This window comes from Leucoraja erinacea, unplaced genomic scaffold (genome assembly GCF_028641065.1).
Source record: "Leucoraja erinacea ecotype New England unplaced genomic scaffold, Leri_hhj_1 Leri_358S, whole genome shotgun sequence".
Lineage (NCBI taxonomy): Eukaryota > Metazoa > Chordata > Chondrichthyes > Rajiformes > Rajidae > Leucoraja > Leucoraja erinaceus.
In genome coordinates, this window is record NW_026576259.1 from 19,008 (window position 1) to 43,722 (window position 24,715).

The 24,715-nt window shown below is 48.8% G+C and overlaps 2 protein-coding genes across 2 annotated transcripts; both read left to right on the forward strand.

Annotated features, from left to right (window-relative positions):
* Positions 1–1,052: 1,052 nt before the first annotated feature.
* On the forward strand, positions 1,053–3,623 carry LOC129693584 (C-X-C chemokine receptor type 2-like). Its single transcript, XM_055630381.1, has one exon. The coding sequence runs from the start codon at positions 1,711–1,713 to the stop codon at positions 2,872–2,874; it is 1,164 nt and encodes a 387-aa protein (XP_055486356.1). The 5' UTR covers positions 1,053–1,710; the 3' UTR covers positions 2,875–3,623.
* A 12,895-nt stretch (positions 3,624–16,518) lies between these two features.
* LOC129693585 (C-X-C chemokine receptor type 2-like) lies at positions 16,519–17,797 on the forward strand. Its single transcript, XM_055630382.1, has one exon. It carries the CDS (start codon positions 16,740–16,742, stop codon positions 17,772–17,774), a length of 1,035 nt encoding a protein of 344 aa, XP_055486357.1. The 5' UTR covers positions 16,519–16,739; the 3' UTR covers positions 17,775–17,797.
* The last annotated feature ends 6,918 nt before the right edge of the window (positions 17,798–24,715 follow it).

Sequence of the window (24,715 nt, forward strand, 5' to 3'; positions counted from 1 at the left end):
GAGGTGTGTGTTGTGGCCACTCAGTGTATCTGACACACTCTCCCTGTGAGGGGGTGGGGGAGTGTGTGTAACATTGTCGGATTGCTTCAGGGATTGCAACACTCTTCCCACTCTACAAGATATCCACAGCTTCCCTCTAACAGTCTGCACATTGTGCGGGCGTCCACATTTGCCACACAAGCACCTACGGACTCTTGGCTCCGTTAACAACCAAGCGAAACAACTTCGATGGAGGTATGTGGCATTTTTACAAACATTTTTAAAGACCGTAACAAAATCTTGGAAGGTAGACAAAAATGCTGGAGAAACTCAGCGGGTGAGGCAACATCTATGGAGAGAAGGAATAGACGATGTTCCCTAAGGGTCTCGACCCAAAACGTCGCCTATTCCTTCTTTCCATAGATGCTGCCTCACATGCTGATTTTATCCAGCATTTTTATCTAGACTGTAGAGCCAGCACCGCCATTCAATGTGATCATGGCTGATCATCCCCAATCAGTACCCCGTTCCTGCCTTCTCCCCATATCCCCTGACTCCGCTATCTTTAAGAGCCCTATCTTGCTCTCTTGAAAGTATCCAGAGAACCGGCCTCCACCACCCTCTGAGGCAGAGAATTCCACAGACTCACAACTCTGTGTGAAAAACCTTTTCCTCGTCTCCGTTCTAAATAGCTTACCCCTTATTCTTAAACTGTGGACTCTGGTTCTCGACTCTCCCAATAGGGAACATGTTTTCTGCCTCTCGCATGTCCAAGCACTTAACAATCTTATATGTTTCAATAAGATCTCCTGTCACCCTACAAAACTCCAGAGTGTACAAGCCCAGCCGCTCCATTCTCTCAGCATGTCAGTCCCGCCATCCTGGGAATTAACCTTGTAAACCTACGCTACACTCCCTCAATAGCAAGCCCACTGCACACTCTAACTTCCAAGATTTTGTTAATGATTTTAACGAGACTTTGGGTCTCGACCCGAAACGTCACCTATTCCTTCTCTCCACAGATGCTGCCTCACCCGCTGAGTTTCTCCTGCATTTTTGTCTACCTTCTATTTTTCCTGTATCTGAAGTTCGTTCTTTAATATAATCTTGGATCGCTCATCCCTTCCCACCCAAACCATCCCGAGCATATGAGTGTGGATGGGACATGTTGGTTAGTGTGGGCAAGTTGGGCCGAAGGGCCTGTTTCCATGCTGTATCACTCTATGACTCTGCCCAGAGTAGGGGACTCAAGGTCTATTATGTAAAAGAATATGTGTGTTATGATTGTGTTTATAATTTGTTTGGTTGTTTTGTTGTTTGTCTTTTGCACAAAAGTCCGCGAGCATTGCCACTTTTATTTCACTGCACATCTCGTATGTGTATGTGACAAATAAACTTGACTTGACTTGTCTAAGATGAGGGGGGGGTGGGGAATATTTAGACAATAGACAATAGGTGCAGCAATAGGCCAAAATCGTAACTTGTCCCTTGTGTGTGCGGGATAGTGTTAGTACAGACACCTGGGTTGGATCCCGACCAAGGGTGCTGTGTGTATGTCCCACCGACTCTGCACCGACCAGCGATTACTCTGCACACTAACACACTAACCCTCACACATTAGGGGGGAGATCGTACAAATACTGTACAGACAGCACCCGTAGTCTGGATGGAACCCGGGTGTCTGGCGCTGCGAGGCAGCAACTCTACCCGCTGTACCGTGCCGTGCAGAATATGAAATACGTAACGCTACAGTTAAGACATTTCACCTTCTCCAATCTGTGTTTCCTACAGGAAATGATGGGTCAAAGCTTCAATCTAGATGACCATGAATTTGACAATATCTTTGAAAACTATTCGTACGAGTACGATTTTGAACCCAACGTATCTCCCTGCATCCCCCTGGCGAAGAATTCGCTCAACATGATGTTGGCGGTGGTCTACAGCCTGGTGTGTCTCTTGGCCGTGACGGGGAACCTGTTGGTGTTGGTGGTCATCCTTCACAACCGCCGCACCATCTCGTCCACGGACGTCTACCTGCTCCATCTGGCCACGGCCGACCTGCTCTTTGCCCTCACCCTGCCCTTCTGGGCAGTGGACGCCATGTCTGGCTGGGTGTTTGGTGACGCCATGTGTAAGGTGATCAGTATGTTGCAGGAGGTGAACTTTTACAGTGGCATCCTCCTGCTGGCCTGCATCAGCGTGGACCGCTACCTGGCCATTGTCCGCTCTGCCCAGTTGCACGGCCACAAGAGACCGTGGATGGTCAAACTGGTGTGTGCCATCGTCTGGTTCATGGCCCTGCTCCTGTCCTTGCCCGTCCTCTACAAGGGTGAGTGGACCCACGGCGCCAGGACCCTGTGCTACGAGAACCTCGACGGACAATCGGCCGACATCTGGAGAACCGCCACCAGGTTTGTACGGCACGTGATTGGCTTCCTCATGCCGCTGGCCACCATGGTCTTCTGCTACTCCGTCACCGTGTGGAAACTGTGCCAGACCAAGGGCTTCCAAAAGCAGAAAGCCATGAAGGTCATCATCGCGGTGGTACTGGCCTTCCTGGTGTGCTGGCTGCCCCACAACGTCACGGTGCTGGTCGACACGCTGATGAGGAGCAAACTCATCGAAGACTCTTGCGCCAAACGTGACCATGTGGACAGGGCTCTGTCCGCCACCCAAACCCTCGGCTTCACGCACAGCTGCATCAACCCAATCCTCTACGCATTCATCGGGGTGAAGTTCAGGAGGAACCTGGTGAAGATCTTGGCTAAATCTGGAATCGTGAGGCGAGCGATCATCTCCAAGTACAGGAGGTCCATGTCGTCCATCTCTGAATCTGGCCTCATCTCCACCGCCATCTACATGGACCACGATGGAAACGCCCGGGCCACTAACTAACTGGCTGGGAAGGAACATGAAGGGACGTCCAGCCACATCTAACCATTGGAACGTCCAAACAGCTGAAAGAACATCAGTGGAGACAAGAACAGGATGAACAAACGCTCATCATAGGTTAACCCACTCATTCATAGAAACATAGAAAATAGGTGCAGCAGTAGGCCATTCGGCCCTTCGAGCCTGCACCGCCATTCAATATGATCATGGCTGATCATCCAACTCAGTATCCTGCACCTGCCTTCTCTCCATACCCCCTGATCCCTTTAGCCACAAGGGACACATCTAACTCCCTCTTAAATATAGCCAATGAACTGGCCAACTACCTTCTGTGGCAGAGAATTCCACAGATTCACCACTCTCTGTGTGATTTTTTTTTTCCATCTAAATCTAACCAACATCTAAAAGATTTCCCCCTTATCCTTAAACTGTGACCCCTTGTTCTGGACTTCCCCAACATCGGGAACAATCTCCTGCATCTAGCCTGTCCAACCTCTTAAGAATTCTGTAAGTTTCTATAAGATTCCCCCTCAATCTTCTAAATTCTAGCAAGTACAAGCCGAGTATGATAGAGAGATAGAGATACAGAGGGAAACAGGCCCTCGGCCCATCGCCTCCATGCTGACCATCAACCACTCAATCACACTGTTCTTACCCTCAACCAATCTAAATTGCAGAAGACATTGAGGCCACATTAGAAGTAATGTTTAAGAAAGAACTGCAGATGCTAGATAAATCTAAAATGCTGGAGAAACTCAGCGGGTGAGGCAGCGTCTATGGAGCGAAGGCATAGGTGACGTTTCCGGTTGAGACTCTTCTTCAGATTGATGTGGGAAGGGGCGGGAAAAAGAAAGGAAGAGGCGGAGGTTGTGGGAGAGCTGGAAAGGGGAGGGGAAGGGAAGGAGGGAGAAAGCAGGGACTACCTGAAATTGGAGAAGTTAATGTTCATACCGCTGGGGTGTAAACTACCCAAGCGAAATATGAGGTGCTGCTCCTCCAATTTACGGTGGGCCTCACTCTGGCCATGGAGGAGGCCCAGGACAGAAAGGTTGGTTTCGGAATGGGAGGGGGAGTTGAAGTGCTGAGCCACTGGGAGTGAAGTGCCTCTTCCTTTCTACTTCGTGCCCCCCCCCCGCCCCCGCCACATCAGTCTGAAGAAGGGTTTCGGCCCGAAACGTCGCCTATTTCCTTCGCTTCATAGATGCTGCCTCACCTGCAGTTTTCTCCAGCATTTTCGTCTACTTTTTTTTTTTTTAAATACATTTTTATTAGAGGCATCTGCATATCATAATCCAAACCAGTACAGACTATGTTTAACGTTTACATATTAAGTATTCAGGATTCCAGGGAGCCAGATACCAAAGTAGCTGGGATCCTCCTTAATCGGATACATATTAAAATTGCCTCTAATTATTTATTTATATTTATAGATAGAAAAAAAAAGAGAAAGAAATTAGAAAAATAGGATAAACTATCCCGCCACGTCAGTCTGAAGAAAGGTTTCGGCCCGAAACGTCGCCTATTTCCTTCGCTCCATAGATGCTGCCTCACCTGCTGAGTTTCTCCAGCATTTTTGTGTACCATCAATACTACAACTTGGGAGATGGGTCCCTAGGTCAGAGAACATAACTATTCATCTAGTCCTGGGTTCAGGCTTCAGTCTGGACTCCGTGCCAGTCCAATCTACCCCTTCAAGTAATCTATAAATGGAGACCATATTCTAATAAATAAATCTGGTTTGTCAATTAAGGCAAATCTAATTGTTTACAAATGTAAGGTCTCCGACATCTCCATAACCACATCTTGATTGTGGGGGTCGTTCGGTCTTTCCAAAATGTTAATATCAATTTTTTCCCAATTATTATACTGTAATCAAGAAAATTTCTTTGGTTTATTGTGAGTTTTAGGTAATGTAGATGGTTTATGCATGCAACCTATAATGTAGCTACCTCAATACCACTAACCACGCCCAGTCATCTCAGTATAACTGTGATATCTTCCCCTTGCTGCTCCCTTGGTTCCAGTACGCCTGAAGACTAGATGCTGTCAGTACTGGGACGTGTTTAACATGGCCTGTATTAAAGACTTAGTAAAGATTACAGTGTGTCAGACTTAACTCCTTTACATGGTGTCAGCAAGTTAAACGCGCGCCTCCTGTTTATCGGGTTTTATTTGCCCCTAGTTTTACTAGTGATTTATTCCCCGTTCACCATGGCATCCTCATGCCGCAAGCCCTCTCCCCTTGTCTTTGACGCCGACATTGCGGAGCGCTGGGCCACTTTCATTATGGACTATAATCATTTCATCAACATCGTTCACCGAAATGACCCTGATGCGGCATTGTTCTGATGTGCCCAATATTATTAATTTGGGGTCGGGATCCATTTGGATATTGACGACTACAGAGATCATTTAAAAAATATCCATCCTGTAATTATTAATTTTAATACAGTTTACAAAAGTATAGGTTAAGTTAGCCGTCTGCCATTGACATTTATCACAGATAGGAGAGATATTAGGAAAAATTCTATTTAATTTTGTTTTAGAATAATGCAGTCTATGTAGTACTTTAAATTGTATTAAAGAATGTCTGGTATTTAATGAACATTGGTGTATATGTTGTAGGCTTTCATCCCAAATATTAGTTATAGGTTGAGCTAATTCCTTTTCCCATGCTTGTCAGTATAATTCCATCGGCGGGTTCTCGCTGTCTAATAATGTATTATAAATGTGATACTAATTTGACTGTGTTAGGGTGTTTATTCAAACATCCATCTAGAATATCTGGTTCTCGAGATCTGTATTCTCGTGTATGTGTTTTAACATAATCTTGTAAATATCTGGAAAAATTATTTGAATGTAATCTGTAATTCTGTTGTAACTCCTGAAACGAGAGCAAAATACCATTTCTATAAAGATGTCTTATATTTTTAATTCCATGATTTTTCCATTGGGCAATCCCTTTATCCAACACTGAGGGTTTAAATGAGGGATTATTTGGAATGGGGAGAGAAAGTGATAAATAATCCAATTTAATGTCTTTTTTAATTGCTTCCAAATTTTTGTCTATATTATATCACTGCATGCACCTCTAGGTTCCAGGATCAATGGAAACTTAATAAACTCACTTAGCACCTCCACTTTTAACCAGGTCTCCTGCAAATCTTTCTTGACCGTTACACAATAGAACATTACCGCAATAGTGTGGTGTCAGCTGATGGTCAGACCACTGAAGGGCCTGTCCCACTTACACGTCCTTGGCACGCAAATTGCGCGACCTTGTGGTCGCATTGAGCCGCGAAGGTCGGGCGGGATTGCATGCGTACGCAGTCATCTGGAGCGAGTGACGTCATTTGAAGATGGACACAGAATGCTGGAGTAACTCAGCAGGACCGGCAGCATCTCTGAAGAGAAGCAATGGGTGACGTTTCGTGTCGAGACTCTTCTTCAGTCTGAAAAGAAGGGTCTTGACCCGAAACGTCACCCATTGCTTCTCTCCAGAGATGCTGCCGGTCCCACTGAGTTACTCCAGCATTTTGTGTCTATCTTCATTTTTCTTGGCCCCGCTCTGGGAGTAGGAGTGGGGGCGGATCCGGACCGCACCGGCCGTGAACCCCAGGCCAAGCTCGGCGATCGTTTGCCTGCTTCTGCTGCTGTTGGAGGCGAGACGTCGTGCCAGGGTCTTGGGCCTGTCCCACTTTGGCCGTCAGTTACACGACAGGCCGTTGGCGTGCGAAGATTTCGTTCACCACAAATATTTCGGAGCCCCGCGCGATGTCGCGCACAACTACATACCCTTCCTTGCTTCTCAGTGGGACCGGCCCCGTGCAGCCATACGATGCCCGTACGCCTCAACGTGACCACGAGGTCGCGTAATTTGCGTGCCAATGACACGTAAGTGGGACAGGCCCTTTACAGTCGAACCCTCGTCAGTGGTTACGAAGGCTGTCACGTGACGTCAAGGGTTAAGGGGAGTGTCCTGCTACATAAGGAGGTCTCACCTGGAGATCTGCGGTCGACAGGTAGCTGAGCTGGAGACAACACCCAGGTTCAACAGCAGCAGCAGCAATGATAATATGTTGGAGGACCAAACGTGTATGGATTTCAAACCTATTATGTCTGTATAAAACTGTTCATTCACCACGTTTGGTGCCACTGCATTGGTGACCCCGATGTGATTCGAACACACAGCCTTCACGCACAGTAGCAAGGAGCTGAAGAGGAATTTCTTCAGTCAGAGGGTGGTGAATCTGTGGGATTCTTTGCCACAGACGGGTGTGGGGACCACAAGTCAGTCGACATTTTTAAGGCAGAGATAGACAGATTCTTAATTAGTACGAGTGTCAGGGGTTATGGGGAGAAAGCAGGAGAATGGGGTTAGGAGGGAGAGATAGATCAGCTATGATTGAATGGCGGAGTAGGCTTGATGGGCCGAATGGCCTCATTCTGCTCCCATCACCTGTGAGAACACAGACAATAGACCAGAGAATAAAGAATATACAGCAGATGACAGAAAACAGAGAATACAGAACAGAGAACAGTCCAGCAGGCCCTTCGGCCCACAATGTCCGTGCCCTACATGATGCCAAGACCAACTCCCCTCTGCCTGCACGTGATCCGTATCCCTCCATATCCATGTGCCGATCCAAAAGCCTCTTAAACACCACTATCGTATCTGCCTCCACCCCCACCCCTGGCAGCGCGTTCCAGGCACCCACCACCCTCACTACCTCATTGAAACTTACAGAATAATGAAAGGCCTGGATAGTGTGGATGTGGAGAGGCTGTTTCCACTGGTGGGAGAGTCTAGGACCAGAGGGCACAGCCTCAGAATTAAAGGACACTCTTTTAGAAAGCAGGTGAGGTGGAACTTCTTTAATCAGAGGGTGGTGAATCTGTGGAACTCATTGCCACAGTCGGTGGTGGAGGCCACAAGTCAATGGATATTTTTAAGGCAGAGATAGATAGATTCTTGATTAGAACGGGTGTCAAAGGTTATGGGGAGGAGACAGGAAAATGGGGTGAGGAGGGAGAGATAGATCAGCCATGATTGAATGTTGGAGTAGACTTGATGGACCGAATGGCCTAAATCTTCTCCTATAACTTGTGAACTTGTGAGCCCTTCAGTGTAAAAAACCTGCACTGCACATCTCCTTTAAACTTTACCCCTCTCCATTTTAAACTTATAGTTTTTGATTTTTTTTCCATGCTCTGACTCTGTTATCATTATATACACCGAGAAACAGTAAAAAAACATGCCAGCCACCCAGTCAAATCATACGTTCAGTAGTGATAGGATCAGAATTAGGCCATTCAGCCCATCAAGTCTATTCTGCCATTCAATCATGGCTGATCCAACTCTCCCTCCTAACCCCATTCTCCTGCCTTCTCCCCATAACCCCTGTCACCTGCACTAATCAAGAATCTATCTATCTCTGCTTGAAAAATATCCCTTGGCTTGGCCTCCGCAGCCGTCTGTGGCAATGAATCCCACAGATTCACCACGCTCTGAGTAAAGAAATTCCTCCTCATCACCTTTTTAAATGTGCATCCTTTTATTCCGAGGCTGTCCCCTCTAGTCCTAGACTCTCCCACTAGTGGAAACACCCTCTCCACATCACTATTTGGTAGTTTCAATTAGGTGCCCGCTCATCCTTCTAAACTCCAGCGAGTACAGGCCCAGTGCCGACAAACGCTCATCATAGGTTAACCCACTCATTCATAGAAACATAGAAAATAGGTGCAGGAGTAGGCCATTCGGCCCTTCAAGCCAGCACCGCCATTCAATATGATCATGGCTGATCATCCAACTCAGGATCCTGTACCTGCCTTCTCTCCATACCCCCTGATCCCTTTAGCCACAAGGGCCACATCTAACTCCCTCTTAAATATAGCCAATGAACTGGCCTCAACTACCTTCTGTGGCAGAGAATTCCAGAGATTCACCACTCTGTGTGAAAAATGTTTTCCTCATCTCGGTCCTAAAAGATTTCCCCCTTATCCTTAAACTGTGACCCCTTGTTCTGGACTTCCCCAACATTGGGAACAATCTTCCTGCATCTAGCCTGTCCAACCCTTTAAGAATTTTGTAAGTTTCTATAAGATCCCCCCTCAATCTTCTAAATTCTAGCGATTACAAGCCGAGTCTATCCAGTCTTTCTTCATATGAAAGTCCTGACATCCTAGGAATCAGTCTGGTGAACTTCTCTGTACTCCCTCTATGGCAAGAATGTCCTTCCTCAGATTGGGAGACCAAAACTGTACGCAATTCCCTCACTTCCTCTGGCAGCTCGTTCCAGCTATGGACTGTCAGACTGCCATATGCTGGGAGAATGGAGCGGCTGGGCTTGTACACTCTGGAGTTTACAAGGATGAGAGGGAATCTTATTGAAACATATAAGATTGTTAAGGGTTTGGACACGCTAGAGGCAGGAAACATGTTCCCGATGTTGGGCCACAGTTTAAGAATATGGGGTGAGCCATTTAGAACCGAGTTGTGAGTCTGGAATTCTCTGCCTCAGAGGGCGATGGAGGCCGGTTCTCTGGATGCTTTCAAGAGAGAGTTAGATAGGGCTCTTAAAGATAGCAGAGTCAGGGGATATGGGGAGAAGGCAGGAATGGGGTACTGATTGTGGATGATCAGCCATGATCACATTGAAAGGCGGTGCTGGCTCGACTGGCCATTCTCTCAAGATTCACTAAAGCACATTAGCCATATCTTTCCATTCCTTGAATATCCATGTGCCCATCGTAAGGGCTCTTAAACGCCCACTAGCCCAGAATACAGAGTGCTGGAGTCACTTTTTCACACAATGGGTGGTGGGTGTGTGGGACAAGCTGCCGGAGTAGGTAGTTGAGGCTGGGACTATCCCAACATTTAAGAAGCAGTTAGACAGGTACATGGATAGGACAGGTTTTGAGGGATATGGACCAAACGCAGGCAAGTGGGGCTAGTGTAGCTGGGGCATGTTGGCAGGTGTGGGCATGTTGGGCCGAAGGGCCTGTCTCTACGCTGTATCACTCTATGACTCTACGACTATGGCACTGTTGGGGTGTAAACTACCCAAGCGGAAAACGAGGTGCTCTTCATCCAGTTTGTGTGTGGCCTCATTCTGGCAATGGAGGAGGCCCAGGACGTAAAGGTCAGTGTGGGAATGGGAGGGGGAGTTCATAAGGTCATAAGTGATAGGAGCAGAATTAGGCCATTCAGCCCATCAAGTCTACTCCATCACTCAATCATGGTTGATCTATCTCTCCCTCCTAACCCCATTCTCCTGCCTTCTCCCCATAACCCCTGACACCCGTACTAATCTAGAACCTCTGCTTTAATAATATCCATTGACGGACTCCACAGCCGTCTGTGGCAATGAATTCCACAGGTTCACCACCCTCTGTCTGAAGAAATTCCTCTCCATCTCCTTCCTAAAGGAGCGTCCTTTAATTCTGAGCCTATGGCCACTGGTCCTAGACTCTCCCACTAATGGAAATATCCTCCCCATATCCACTCTATCCAGGCCTTTCACTATTCTATAAGTTTCAATGAGGTCCTCCCCCTCATCCTTCTAAACTCCAGCGAGTACAGGCCTAGTGCCGACAAACACACATCATATGTTAACCCACTCATTCCTGGGATCGTTCTTGTAAACCTCCTCTGGACCCTCTCCAACCCATCCTTTGTGGTGCAGGAAGAAACCGGAGCACCCGGAGAAAACCCACGCGGGTCATGGGGAAACGTGCAAACTCCGTACAGACAGCAGACGTAGTCAGGATTGAACTTGGGTCTCTGGCGCTGTGAGGCAGCAACTCAACACGCTGCTCTGCCGTGCCATCCAAAGAGTGTCTGATCACCACGTTTACCGGCAACAGAACAGTGAAATTCTTACCTGCTGCCCGACTTGTTGCGTTGTTCCTTCACTTTGTGCCTTTTATTCTCTTGTTCCCCGCTGGGGTGAAAGAGCCCTCGAGCCCCGCCTGTTCACTATCTCCCCCTGACATCTCCCCTTGCATGTATCTCTCTTCCACAGATGCAAACACGAGTCATTTTATCTTGATTAAGGCAGCATGACTTGCTGAACCACTTCTGCTTTCACTCACTTGAAGACTCGCCCTCCACCTCTCCCCTCTCTCCAAAACGCAGTGAATTAGTCTCGTTGAACGCAGTTGGTTTTGTCTTCCTGAGGCTTGGCGTCTTGTAGAGACGATCGCATCCTTTCAACTGGCAGGTAAAGTCTTTTATTCACTCGCGTTTACGTTCAACTCTCTCACGTCGGGATGCATCACAGCACGGTTTGGGAACAGCTCTGTCCAAGACAGCGACAAATTGCAGAGAATTGTGGACACAGCCCAGACCGTCACACAAACCAACCTCCCTTCCACTGATAAGACACAAAAAGATGGCATACTGTAACTCAGAGGGTGCTCCGGTTTCCTCCCACACTCCAAAGACGTGCAGGTTTGTAAGCTAATTGGCTTTGGTGTAAATGTAAATTGTCCCCCAGCAGGTGTAGGATAGTGTTAATGTGCAGGGGTCGCTGGTCAGTGCGGACCCGGTGGGCCGAAGGGCCTGTTTCCATGCTGTATATCTAAACTAAATCTTCGGAGAAAAGGAAAAGGTTGCGTTTCAGACTAAAGAGTCTCGACCCAAAACGTCACCTATGCGTTTTTTCCAGAGATGCTCTCTGACCCGCTGAGCTACTCGAGCTTTTTGTGCCTCTCTTCCATCTAAACGAAATAAAACACATATGAAGAAGGGTCCCGATCCAAAACATTGTTTATCCAATTAATGAGGTTAATTCCCGGGATGGCGGGACTGTCATATGTTGATAGAATGGAGCAGCTGGGCTTGTACACTCTGGAATTTAGAAGGATTGAATTTAATTGAATACCTTTATTGTCATTCAGACCCAACGGTCTGAACGAAATTTCGTGCCTGCAGTCATACATACAATAATAAACAACACTAAACACAAATTAACATCCACCACAGTGAGTCCTCCAAGCACCTCCTCACTGTGGTGGAGGCAAAAATCTTAGGGCATCTTATAAGAAACATATAAGATTATTAAGGGTTTGGACACGCTAGAGGCAGGAAACATGTTCCCGATGTTGGGGGAGTCCAGAATCAGGGGCCACACAGTTTAAGAATAAGGAGTAGCCCATTTAGAACGGAGATGAGGAGACACTTTTTCTCAGAGAGAGCTGTGAGTCTGTGGAATTCTCTGCCTCAGAGACCGGTTCTCTGGATGCTTTCAAGAGAGAGCTAGATAGAGCTCTTAAAGATAGCGGAGTCAGCGGATATGGGGAGAAGGCAGGAACAGGGTACTGATTGTGAATGATGAGCCATGATCACATTGAAAGGCGGTGCTGGCTCGAAGAGCTGAATGGCCTGCTCCTGCACCTACTGTCTATGTATCTAGTGTTTTATGACTGTTGGCAGAATTTCCTTCCTGGGATAAAGAAAGCTCTATCGTATCGCATCCAAATTATTGACAGGTTGAGTGGCCAATAGGGCGTTTAAGAAGCTTTTCGATAGGCACATGGATGTTCAAGGAATGGTGAGATATTGGTCACGTGCTTTAGTGAATCTTGATAAGAGATGGCAGTGGATATTTTTAAGGCAGAGATAGATTCCTGATTAGAACAGGCGTCAGAGGTTATGGGTAGGGCAGGAGAATGGGGTTAGGATGGAAAGATAGACAGACAATAGACAATAATACACAATAAGTGCAGGAGTAGAGGCCATTCGATCCAGCACCGCAATTCAATGTGATCATGGCTGATCATCCCCAATCAGTACCCCGTTCCTGCCTTCTCCCCATATCCCCCGACTCCCTATCTAGCTCTCTCTTGAAAGCATCCAGAGAACCGGCCTCCACCGCCCTCTGAGGCAGAGAATTCCACAGACTCACAACTCTGTGTGAAAAAGTGTTACCTCATCTCTATTCTAAATGGCTTACCCCTTATTCTTAAACTGTGGCGCCTGGTTCTGGACTCCCCCAACATCGGGAAATAGTTCCTTGCCTCATGATGTCCAAACCCTTAACAATCTTATATGTTTCAATAAGATCCCCTCTCATCCTTCTAAATTCCAGAGTGTACAAGCCCAGCCGCTGCTTTCTCTCAGCATATCACAGTCCCGCCATAGAAACATAGAAAATAGGTGCAGGAGGAGGCCATTCGGCCCTTCGAGCCAGCACCGCCATTCATTGTGATCATGGCTGATCGTCCCCAATCAATAGCCCGGGCCTGCCTTCTCCCCATATCCCTCGACTCCACTAGCCCCTAGAGCTCTATCTAACTCTCTCTTAAATCCATCCAGTGACTTGGCCTCCACTACCCTCTGTGGCAGGGAATTCCATAAATTCACAACTCTCTGGGTGAAAAAGTTTTTTTCTCACCTCAGTCTTAAATGACCTCCCCTTTATTCCAAGACTGTGGCCCCTGGTTCTGGACTCACCCAACATTGGGAACATTTTTCCTGCATCTAGCTTGTCCAGTCCTTTTATAATTTTATATGTTTCTTTGAGAATCCCCATCATCCTTCTAAACTCCAGTGAATACAAACCTAGTCTTTTCAATCTTTCCTCATATGAAAATCCCGCCATCCCAGGGATCAATCTCGTGAACCTATGCTACACTGCCTCAATCACAAGGATGTCCTTCCTCACATTAGAAGAGCAAAACTGTACACAATACTCCAAATGTGGTCTCACCAGAGCCCTGTACAACTGCAGAAGAACTTCTTTACTACAATACTGATATCCTCTTGTTTTGAAGGCCAACATTCCATTAGCTTTCTTCACAGCCTGCTGTACCTGTAAGCCAACTTTCAGTGACCGGTGTACAAGGACACCCAGGTCTCGCTGTACCTCCCCCTTACCTAACCTAACCCCATTGAGATAATAATCTGCTCCCTTGTATTTGCCTCAAAGTGGATAACCTCACATTTATCAATATTATACTGCATCTGCCACGCATCTGCCCACTCACTCAACCTGTCCATGTCACCCTGCAACCTCCTATCCTCTTCACAATTCACACTGCCACCCAGCTTTGTCTCATCCGCAAACTTGCTAGTGTTGCTCCTAATTCCCTCTTCCAATTAATTAATATATATGGTAAACAGTTGTGGCCCCAACACCGAGCCTTGCGGCACTCCACTCACCACTGCCTGCCATTCTGAAAAGGACCCGTTCACTCCTACTCTTTGCTTCCGGTCTGCCAACCAATTTTCTATCCATGTCAACACCCTACCCCCAATACCATGTGCTCTAATTTTAGTCACCAGTCTCCCGTGCGGGACCTTATCAAAGGCTTTCTGAAAGTCTAGGTACACTACATCCACTGGCACCCCTTCATCCATTTTACTTGTCACATCTTTAAAAAATTCCAGAAGATTAGTCAAGCATGATTTCCCTTTCATAAATCCATGTTGACTTGGACTAATCCTTTTACTGCTATCCAAATGCCCCATTATTACCTCTTTAATAATTGACTCCAGCATCTTTCCCACCACCGATGTCAGGCTAACTGGTCTGCAATTCCCCGTTTTCTCTCTCGCTCCTTTCTTGAAAAGTGGGATAACATTAGCTATCCTCCAATCCACAGGGACTGATCCTGAATCTATTGAACATTGGAAAATGATCACCATGCGTCCACTATTTCTAGAGCCACTTCCCTGAGGACCCTGGGATGAAGTCCATCAGGCCCAGGGGATTTATCATCATTCAGTCCCATTAGCCGACCCAATACTATTTCTCGCCTAATGAAAATTTCTTTCAGCTCCTCGACCCCCTTAGATCCTCTGTCCTCCAGTACATCTGGGAGATTGTTTGTGTCTTCCTTAGTGAAGACAGATCCGAAGTACCTATTCAACTCTTCTGCCATATCCATGTTCCCTATAATAATGTCACCCGTCTGCCTTCAAGGGACCCACATTTGACTTTGCTACTCTTTTTCCCTTAACATATCTAAAGAAGCTTTTACCGTCCTTCTTTATATTCCTGGCCAGCTTCCCTTCGTACTTCATCTTTTCAGCCTGTATTGCCCGTTTTGTTTCCTTCTGTTGTCCTATGAAAGTTTCCCAATCCTCTGGCTTCCGGCTACTCCTTGCTGTGTTATACATCTTTTCTTTTAGTTTTATTCTACCCCTAACTTCTCTTGTCAGCCACGGTTGCCTCCTACTCCCCTTAGAATCTTTCTTCCTTTTTGGAATGAAACGATCCTGCGTCTTCCGGATTATGCCCAGAAATTCCTGCCATTGCTGTTCCACCGTCATTCCTGCTAGGATCCCTTTCCAGTCTACCTTGGCCAGCTCCCCTCTCATGCCTTCATAGTCCCCTTTGTTCAACTGCATCACTGCAACTTCTGATTTAACCTTCTCCTTCTCAAATTAATAAGTAAAACTAATAATATTATGATCACTACCTCCTAAGCGGTTCCTTTGCCTCGAGTTCTCTTATCATATCTGGTTCATTGGACAACACGGTGCAAGTTAATTCCAAGAGTTCTCCCGAGTTAAAAAAAAAATCAAACTCGTGGTAAGCACAAAGAATGAACGTAGCGGGTACGTCAGAGCTCGGGACGTCTCTTAGCGCTAACAGCAGGTATTCGGGAAGACTCGCTACCGGCAGGTAAGCACGTGAAGACTCGTGAAGATTTTTCAACATGATGAAAAATGTCCACGAGAGCCCCGAGTACCGACGAGCGGCCATTACCGTAAATCACCGAGTTCGAATCAGGGCAAACTCGGGAGAACTCTTGGAATGAACTCGTACTGTGGGGGCAGGGGTTTAAATCCAGAATTGCCTTTTCTCTGGTCGGCTCCATTACAAGTTGCTCTAAGAATCCATCTCGGAGGCATTAGACTAACTCTCTTTCTTGGGGTCCTGAACCAACTGATTTTCCCAGTCTACCTACATATTGAAATCCCCCATCACTACAGGGGCATTACCTTTGTTACATGCCAGTTTTAACTCCTGCTGCAACTTACACCCTACATCCCGGCTACTATTTGGGGGTCTGTAAATAACACCAATTAGTGTCTTCTTGTCTTTACAAATCCTCAACTCAATCCACAGTGACTCTGCTTCATCAGTCCCTTTATCTTCCCTCATAAGGGACTGAATTCCATCTCTCTCACCCCCAGAGCTACCTCCCCCCCCCCCCCCCTCCCTCCCCCCCCCCCCCCCCCCCCCCTCCCCCTCCCCCTCTGCCCACCTGCCTGTCCTTTCTATAGGATGTATAACCCTGAATATTAAGTTCCCAGCCATCCTGGGAATTAACCTTGTGAACCTACGCTGCATTCCCTCAATAGCAAGAATGTCCTTTCTCAAATTAGGGGACCAAAACGGCACACAATACTCCAGGTCATCCATGATTGAATGGTGGAGTAGACTTGATGGGCCGAATGGCCTCATTTTTCTCCTATCACATGAACCTAAATATAAAGTATGAATGCATGAATGAATAAATACGCTTATTGGCCAAGTATGTTCACATACAAGGAATTTGCCTTGGTGCTTCACCCGCAAGTGACAACATGACATACAGTGACAGTTAAGAATGATACATAAAACATTAAACATTAATAATAAAACATTATTGATTAAACATGCAAATGAAATAAAATACCAGAGTAAAAGGAGGCTACAGGTTTTTGGTTGTTGAGCAGAGCTACTGCTCGTGGAAAAAAGCTGCTTTTATGTCTGGCTGTGGCGGCTTTGACAGTCCGGAGTCTCCTTCTAGAGAGAAGTGATTCAAAGAGTTTGTTGCAAGAGTATGTCGCTCTGGGAATAATTGTATAAATTACCACTAATCCCATTTTTCCAATCTATGGTTTGTTTCAGGGAACTTCTACGAATATCACAATGTCTTTCTACAGGAACGATAACATGACCACAGGATTAGATAACTACGCAGACTCAAGTCCTTGTGCGCAGGAGGAGTATGTGACCATGAAGACCATCACGGCGGTGGTCTACAGCCTGGGGTGTCTCTTGGCCGTGACGGGGAATGTACTGGTGTTGGTGGTCATCCTTCACAACCGCCGCTCCATCTCATCCACGGACGTCTACCTGCTCCATCTGGCCACGGCCGACCTGCTCTTTGCCCTCACCCTGCCCTTCTGGGCAGTGGACGCCGTGTCTGGCTGGGTGTTTGGTGACGCCATGTGTAAGGTGATCAGTATGTTGCAGGAGGTGAACTTTTACAGTGGCATCCTCCTGCTGGCCTGCATCAGCGTGGACCGCTACCTGGCCATTGTCCGCTCTGTCCAGTCGCACGGCCACAAGAGACCGTGGATGGTCAAACTGGTGTGTGCCATCGTCTGGCTCGTGGCCCTGCTCCTGTCCTTGCCCGTCCTCTACAATGAAGTGTTCTACGACTACGACTATGATCGGTCCTTCTGTAACGAGGATCACAGCGGTGATTTTGACAAAACGTGGAAACTGGGCATCAAAGTTTGTCGCCTGGTCATCGGCTTCCTCATGCCGCTGGCCACCATGGTCTTCTGCTACTCCGTCACTGTGTGGAAACTGTGCCAGACCAAGGGCTTCCTGAAGCAGAAAGCCATGAAGGTCATCATCGCGGTGGTGCTGGCCTTCCTGGCGTGCTGGCTGCCCTACCATCTAACCATGGTTGTGGACACACTGGTGAGAGTCGAACGGATCAAACTCTCCTGCATCGAGCTTCACCACTTGGACAGGGCCGTGCTGGCCACCCAGTGCTTGGCCTTTCTTCACAGCTGCATCAACCCAATCCTCTACGCCTTCATCGGGGTGAAGTTCAGGAGGAACCTGGTCAAACTCCTGGCTCATAAAGGCCTCATAAAGAGAAGCGAAGAATCCCAATTCAATAAATCACGCTCATCCTCAGTCGCTGGGCAGACATCCACCACCATTTAGACAGCTCCCCACCCCACTACCCTCCCCCCCCCAACCCCACCCCCCCCCCCCCCCCCCCTCAACCCCCCCCCTCCTCCCCCAACCCAGCCCCTCCTCCCAACCCCCGCAGAGCTTCTCCAGCATTTATGTCTACATTCGATTATTCCAGCATCTGCAGTTCCTTCTTAAAAATTACTATCTGCAGTTCCTACTAGAATTTCTGGCAAGTCTCCAGTGACTTCTACTGAGCTCCGCAGAATCACCATATTGGGATGTGTCCAATCTGAATGTGGCACCCAGAGTGATACAGCATGGAAACAGGCCCTTCGGCCCAACTTGCCCACACCGACCTACATGGCCAATATACAAAGCCCGTGTTTGGCCTAGATCCCTCCAAACCGGTCCTATCCATGTACCAGCCTAAATATCTCTTAAACATTGTGATAGTCCCCCCCCCCATCTACCTTTTCCAGCAGCTCGTTCCAGACACCCACCACCCTTTGTGTAAAAAGGCTGCCCCTCAGGTTCCTATTAAATCTTTCCCACACCTTAACCTTATGTCCTCTGGTTTTTGATTCCCCTACTCTGGGCAAAAGATTATCTCATTCACCTCTCTCTATCCCCCTCATCATTCTCAATTCTATAAGATCACCCCTCATCCTCCTGTGCTCCAAGGAATAAAGTCCTAGCCTGCTGAACCTCTCTCGAAAACAGTTCAGGTTCTTGAGTGCTGGGAATATGCCTGTAAATGAAAGTGTCCAAGAACTACTGTATCAATGGAGCGCTGGAGATGATGAAGACACACATGGTGTCCATCCATAGACAAAGACAAAGTCCAATGTCCACTATGGGTGAACGAGGGTACGGTCCGGTTCACCTCCACCCCATTGCAGACACTGGACTCATAATAACCCGAAACCTAAAGATATGTTGACTCAACACTTCACGCTGCCTCGGGGAAAGCAGCCGACATCATCAAAGACGTGTCCCTGTCCCACCCCGGTCATTCCTTCTTCTCCTCGCTCCCGTCCGGCAGAAGGTACAGAAGCTTGAAAGCGCGCACCACCCGACTCAGGAACAGCTTCTTCCCCTCTGTTATCAGGCTTGTGAACGGCCCTTCCATGAGCTACGGTACTGTCCGATTCACCTCTACCCCATTGCAGACTTAGAGTAACTCAGAGGGTGAGGCAGCATCTGTGGAGAACATGGATAGGTGACGTTTCTGGTCGGGACCCTCGACTGCATCTTCCACACAGACATGTACAATCTTCCCCACTCCACCGAGGGTAGACCTCACCTGCTCGATACTTCATAGATTTTCATTCCTTGAATCAAGTCTGTGAAATTCATGCATAGTTGATGTTGTCCACGTACCACTGCTGCAAACAAGATGTTCATTGTACCTGTATCTCACCACACTAGTGCATCTTACAATAAACTCCACTTGACATTAGTTTTGAGGTCACCATTACTAATAATCCAGCTGCTATTGATTTAGTGAGATTGATTGATCGATAGATTGGTTGATTGACTGGTTGATTGATTGATTGATTAATTGGTCGATTGATTGGTCGAGTGATTGGTTTATTGAAGATGAGAGGGAAATGATTTAACAGGAACCTGAAGGGCAACTTTTTATTGACTCAGTGGGTGGAGGGTGTATGTACTAGCTGCCAGAGGAGGTAGTTGAGACACTGCCATTGCTACGGTTAAAAGGCTGTTGTACAGGTTCATAGGAACATAGAAAATAGGTGCAGGAGTAGGCCCTTCGAGCCTGCACCGCTATTCAATATGATCATGGCTGATAGGCACAGATAGGACAGGTTTAGAAGGATGCAGGCTGGTAGGATTCTTGTAAATGGGGCGTGTTGGTCACCATGGGCAAGTTGGGCTGAAGGGCCTGCTGCCACTGAATAACTGATTGATTGATGCAACAAGGAAACAGACCCTCCAGGCCACCAATTCCATGCTTTTTCACACTCGATCCATGTTATCCCACTATCTCATCCACTCCCCACACACTAGGGACAATTTACAGAGGGCCAATTAACCTACAAACCTGCACGTTTTTGGGATGTGGGAGGAGTTTTAATCTGCAATTTGAGAAGCAGAAGGTTCAATCAGAAGTGTCAGTGATGCAGTTGAACAAAGGGGACTATGAAGGCATGAGAGGGGAGCTGGCCAAGGTAGACTGGAAAGGGATCCTAGCAGGAATGACGGTGGAACAGCAATGGCAGGAATTTCTGGGCATAATCTGGAAGACGCAGGATCGTTTCATTCTAAAAAGGAAGAAAGATTCTAAGGAGGCAACCATGGCTGACAAGAGAAGTTAGGGGTAGAATAAAACTAAAAGAAAAGATGTATAACACAGCAAAGAGTAGCCGGAAGCCAGAGGATTGGGAAACTTTCATAGGACAACAGAAGGAAACAAAACGGGCAATACGGGCTGAAAAGATGAAGTACGAAGGGAAGCTGGCCAGGAACATAAAGAAGGACAGTAAAAGCTTCTTTAGATATGTTAAGGGAAAAAGAGTAGCAAAGTCAAATGTGGGTCCCTTGAAGGCAGACACGGGTGAAATTATTATGGGCAACAAGGAAATGGCAGAAGAGTTGAACAGGTACTTCGGATCTGTCTTCACTACGGAGACACAATCTCCCAGATGTACTGGAGGACAGAGGATCTAAGGGGGTAGAGGAACTGAAAGAAATTTTCATTAGGCGAGAAATAGTATTGGGTCGGCTAATGGGACTGAAGGATGATAAATCCCCTGGACCTGATGGTCTGCATCCCAGGGTCCTCGGGGAAGTGGCTCTAGAAATAGTGGACGCATTGGTGATCATTTTCCAATGTTCAATAGATTCAGGATCAGTTTCTGTGGATTGGAGGATAGCTAATGTTATCCCACTTTTCAAGAAAGGAGCGAGAGAGAAAACCGGGAATTACAGACCAGTTTGCCTGACGGGTGATGGGAAAGATGCTGGAGTCAATTATTAAAGAGGTAATAATGGGCCATGTGAATAGCAGTAAAAGGATTAGTCCAAGTCAACATCGATTTATGAAAGGGAAATATGCTTGACTAATCTTCTGGAATTTTTTTGAAGATGTGACAAGTAAAATGGATGAATGGGTGCCAGTGGTTGTAGTGTACCTAGACTTTCAGAAAGCCTTTGATAAGGTCCCGCACGGGAGACTGGTGACTAAAATTAGAACACATGGTATTGGGGGTAGGGTGTTGACATGGATAGAAAATTGGTTGGCAGACCGGAAGCAACGAGTAGGAGTGAACGGGTCCTTTTCAGAATGTCAGGCAGTGGCGAGTGGAGTGCTGCAAGGTTTGGTGTTGGGGCCGCAACTATTTACCATATATATTAATGATTTGGAAGAGGGAATTAGGAGCAACACTAGCAAGTTTGCGGATGACACAAAGCTGGGTGGCAGTGTGAACTGTGAAGAGGATGTTAGGAGGTTGCAGGGTGACCTGGACAGGTTGAGTGAGTGGGCAGATGCGTGGCAGATGTAGTATAATATAGATAAATGTGAGGTTATCCACTTTGGCGGCAAAAGCAAGGGGGCAGATTATTATCTCAATGGGGTTAGGTTAGGTAAGGGGGAGGTACAGCGAGACCTGGGCGTCCTTGTACACCGGTCACTGAAAGTTGGCTTACAGGTACAGCAGGCAGTGAAGAAAGCTATTGGAATGTTGGCCTTCATAACAAGAAGATTTCAGTATAGGAGTAAAGAGGATATTCTGCAGTTGTATAGGGCTCTGGTGAGACCACATCTGGAGTATTGTGTACGGTTTTGATCTCGTAATTTGAGGAAGGACATCCTTGTGATTGAAGCAGCGCAGCGTAGGTTCACGAGATTGATCCCTGGGATGGCGGGACTGTCATAGAACCAGGGCCACAGTCTTAGAATAAAGGGGAGGTCATTTAAGACTGAGGTGAGAAAAACTTTTTCACCCAGAGAGTTGTGAATTTATGGAATTCCCTGCCACAGAGGGCAGTGGAGGCCGTCACTGTATGGATTTAAGGGAGAGTTAGATAGAGCTCTAGGGGCTAGTGGAGTCAAGGGATATGGGGAGAAGGCAGGCACGGATTATTGATAGGGGATGATCAGCCATGATTGCAATGAATGGTGGTGCTGGCTCGAAGGGCCGAATGACCTCCTCCTGCACCTATTTTCTATGTTTCTATGAAACCGGAGCACCCGGAGAAACCCCACTTGGTCACCGGGCAAACTTCACACTGTATTCCTTCCAGTTTAAAGACATCTTTCCTACAGTAGTGTGACCAGAACTGAGCACAATACTCCAAATACGGCCTCACCAACCTCTTGTACAACAGCAAGAAGAACAACAGCAACAGTCCCTAAACATCTAAACTCTGTATGCTGGAGCAAATCAGCTGGACAGGCAGCATTTCTGGAGAGAAGGAATGGGTGACGTTTCGGGTCGAGACTCGTCTTCAGACTGAGAGGTAGGGGAGAGGGAGGTACAGAGAAGGAAGGTTAAGGTGTGAAAGCGAGACATCAAAGGGGACGGAGATCAAGGAAAATGTAGAATAGATCATTGTTAGCTGGGAGAAGGTGACAACGAAGCAAACAGAGATAACATTTAATCAGGGGGACAGTCAGTGAACAGGGGGGGGGAGGGATGGAGAGAGAGGGAACGCAAGGGTTGCTTCAAGTTATAGAAGTCAATGTTAATGCAGCTGGGGTGTAAGTTGCCCAAGCGGAATATGAGGTGCTGTTCCTCCAATTTGCACTGGGCCTCACTCTGACAGTGGAGGAGGCCCAGGACAGAAAGGTCAGTGTGGGAATGGGAGAGGGGGAGTTAAAGTGTTTGGCAACTGGGAGATCAGGTGGGTTTAGACGGACTGAGCGAAGGTGTTCAGCGAAACGATCGCAGAGCCTGCGCTTAATCTTGGTGAGTGGGGCCTTGTCTGGGCGTGTGGGGCCTTGTCTGGGCGTGTGGGGCCTTGTCTGGGTGAGTGGGGCCCTGTCTGGGGGTGTGGGGCCCTTGTCTGGGGGAGTGGGGCCCTGTCTGTCTGGGGGAGTGGGGCCCTGTCTGGGGGAGTGGGGCCCTGTCTGGGTGAGTGGGGCCTTGTCTGGGTGTGTGGGGCCTTGTCTGGGTGAGTGGGGCCCTGGGTGTGTGGGGCCTTGTCTGGGTGAGTGGGGCCTTGTCTGGGTGAGTGGGGCCCTGTCTGGGTGAGTGGGGCCCTGTCTGGGTGAGTGGGGCCCTGTCTGGGTGAGTGGGGCCCTGTCTGGGGTGTGTGGGGCCTTGTCTGGGGAGTGGGGCCCTGTCTGGGTGGGGGGGGCCCTGTCTGGGGGAGTGGGGCCCTGTCTGGGGGAGTGGGGCTTTGTCTGGGGGAGTGGGGCCTTGTCTGGGTGAGTGGGGCCTTGTCTGGGTGAGTGGGGCCTTGTCTGGGGGAGTGGGGCCTTGTCTGGGGGAGTGGGGCCTAGTAAGTCTGGGCGAGTGATTTGCAGTGAATAAATAAAGGAGTGCCCGTTTCTCCGCGGGGCCCGGGGCTGCGATGCCCGCCCGCCCGGTCCATCATCTCCATCCGCGGCGTCGGTGCGTCGCCGCCGGTCAGCCTGGTGCCCGGTGTCTGGTGCCCGGTGCCCGGTGCCCGGTGCCCGGTGCCCGGTGCCCGGTGCCCGGTGCCCCGTGCCCGGTGCCCGGGTGCCCGGTGCCCGGTGCCCGGTGCCCGGTGCCCGGTGCCCGGTGCCCGGTGCCCGGTGCCCTGTGCCCGGTGCCCGGTGCCCGGTGCCCGGTGCCCGGTGCCCGTGCCTGGTGCCTGGTGCCCTGGTGCCTGGTGCCCGGTGCCCGGTGCCTGGTGCCTGGTGCCTGGTGCCCGGTGCCTGGTGCCCGGTGCCCGGTGCCTGGTGCCTGGTGCCCGGTGCCCGGTGCCTGGTGCCCGGTGCCCGGTGCCTGGTGCCTGGTGCCCCGGTGCCCGGTGCCCGGTGCCTGGTGTCCTGGTGTCCAGGAGCGGGTCCCGTCCGCTGCCGCCGGTCGGTCCGGGGCGACGACACTCTATGTTTCCCCGGTCTCCGGGGAGAACGTTCACCCGTCACTGGGCGGAAACGGGAACGAGGCCGGGCCCTCCCGCCCCCAACGTCGCGAGCCCTCCAACGCTGCGAGGGGGGGGGGGTGGTGGGAGAGAGAGAGGGAGGAGAGGGGGGGGGAGAGAAGGAGGGGAGGGGGGTATAGAGGGGGGGGAGGGAGGTAGGGGGGGGGGGGGTGGGATTGGGGGAGAGGGGGTTGAGGAGGGGGTGGGCTGTTGAGGGAGGGGGGGTATAGGGAGGGGGTTCTTAGAGGGGGATAGAGAGTACTATTTCCACCACTGGTTGTGAGGGGGGAGGAAGGGAGAGAGGGGTGGGGAGAGTGGGGGGGTGGGGAGGGAAGGGAGAGAGTTGGGGGTGGGGAGTGAGGGGGGGGGTGAGGGGGGTAAGAGAGAGGGGACAAGGGAGAGAGGGGTGGGATAGAGGGATGGGAGAGAGTGGGGTTTGGGGAGGGAGGGGGGGAGGAGAGGGTGGGGGTTAGAGAGGAAGCTAGGCGGAAGATGGAGTTTAAGATCTCCTTGATGCAGTGAAAACCAAAGCTTATCACCTCCGATGGTCAGTGCCATATGATGATGGTCAGTGCTTTTTTCACGCGGTTGTATCAATCATCCACCACGAGACAGGGGAGAGTCTACGGCCAAGGGTTCTCCAGTATATTGAGCCTGAGGTAAGGTAGAACCATGAATATTGACCTTTTCCTCATCCATTGACCCATTGTCTGCACACGCGAACATCTAGTCTTTTACCCCTGATTTGCCAAATTAAAAAGGCCACGTTTACCTTCAAAGGTAGACAAAAAATGCTGGAGAAACTCAGCGAGCGAGGCAGCATCTATGGAGCGAAGGAAATCCATAGGCGACGTTTCGGGTCGAGACCCTTCTTCAGACCTCGACCCAAA

Excerpts from the sequence above, each read along its gene's own strand:
- LOC129693584 (XM_055630381.1), top strand. The coding sequence starts at position 1,711 with ATGAAATACGTAACGCTACAGTTAAGACATTTCACCTTCTCCAATCTG.
- LOC129693585 (XM_055630382.1), top strand. The coding sequence starts at position 16,740 with ATGTCTTTCTACAGGAACGATAACATGACCACAGGATTAGATAACTAC.